At 28.9% G+C, this 1,381-nt stretch overlaps 1 protein-coding gene across 1 annotated transcript in view; it reads left to right on the plus strand.

Annotated features, from left to right (window-relative positions):
• Nucleotides 1–910, plus strand: part of LOC149130318 (adhesion G protein-coupled receptor G2-like) — a 3,006-nt gene extending 2,096 nt beyond the window's left edge. Inside the window, exon 3 of the mRNA XM_089345553.1 lies at nt 507–910. Within this exon, the coding sequence (XP_089201679.1) occupies nt 507–897 (391 nt within the window). The 3' untranslated portion in view covers nt 898–910. The remainder of the gene's footprint in view (nt 1–506) is intronic.
• The last annotated feature ends 471 nt before the right edge of the window (nt 911–1,381 follow it).

The following is a 1,381-nucleotide window of genomic DNA, read 5'->3' on the forward strand; positions in this document are numbered from 1 at the left end:
GTGCTTTATTGATATCTACCTGCATTTTTTTATTCCTTTTTCTTCTGATATATATATATATATATATATATATATATATATATATATATATATATATATATATATATATATATATATATATATATATATATATACATATATTTATATGTATGTATATATATATATATATATATATATATATATATATATATATATATATATATATATATCTATATGTGTGTGTGTGTGTGTGCATAAGAAGAAAAAAATGGGATCAAAAATTGTATATATACATTTATATAAAGCAGGTTCAGCTAGGCACCATGTGACAATATGTGTGTGTGCGCGCGCGCGTGCCTTTTAAATTGTCTGGATACTGAAGTTTTCGATAAGAGTACCTTAGTTAATGTGAAACACGGCAAGACTGAGCATATATTTTCGTTTTGTTTCAGATCAAAATCACCTCCTTTTATTAACTGGACATTTGTTAAATTTCCTTTGTTAATTAATTTTCTCTCTCTTTTTAGCTGTTGGTTATCCAAGACACCTTTCTATGCCGCTTTCCTGGCTCCCGTGGTGGTCATTCTCATCTTCAACTTTACCATGATTTCTCTTGTTATCTGGCAACTTCGCTCAATGGAAAGTAAAAAATTGTTTGAACACGAAACAAAGAAAATGCGTGTTTTTGGAATCTTTAGTTTGACTTTTTTGTTCGTGTTATCTTGGGTCGTAGCCTTCATCGCTGTTGAAGAAGAAGCTGATGTGTTTCACATGCTCTTCATTATCTTCAATATCCTTCTCGGAATGTTTATCGTCATATTGTATTGTATATGCAAGAAAGATGCCAGAGAGGTCATTTGCTCGTGTGTAAATAAACAAAAGAAAGGGATCACCAATGCAAATTATAAAAACCAATAAAAGTAAGTGCAATTTGATCTTTCTTATTACTACTACCACTACCATAACCAAGACCAATATGTCGTGATGGTGCTAATCACAAACTCCAACATATACCATTGTTGACATCGTGATCATCTGTATGTATGTGTGTATATATATATATATATATATATATATATATATATATATATATATATATATATATATATATATATATATATATATATATATATGTATGTATATATATGTATATATATGTATACGTATATGTGTGTATGTATGTATGTATGTGTCTGTGTGTGTATACAGGGTGAGATGTTTAAACCGTCTTCTAAATTAAGCAAAAATGAAAATAATGCTGACACCTCATTTTGACAGATAATCACCAGGAATACATACAAATATTTTGAAAGACTAAAGTGTAAATTTATTCAATGAAATCGCCATTGGCTTCAACGACTTCGAAATCGTCTGCAACTCTTCCGAACAGTTTCCTTGTAAA

The sequence above is a fragment of the Octopus bimaculoides genome, chromosome 29 (genome assembly GCF_046866305.1).
Source record: "Octopus bimaculoides isolate indiv1 chromosome 29, ASM4686630v1, whole genome shotgun sequence".
Taxonomy (NCBI): Eukaryota; Metazoa; Mollusca; class Cephalopoda; order Octopoda; family Octopodidae; genus Octopus; species Octopus bimaculoides.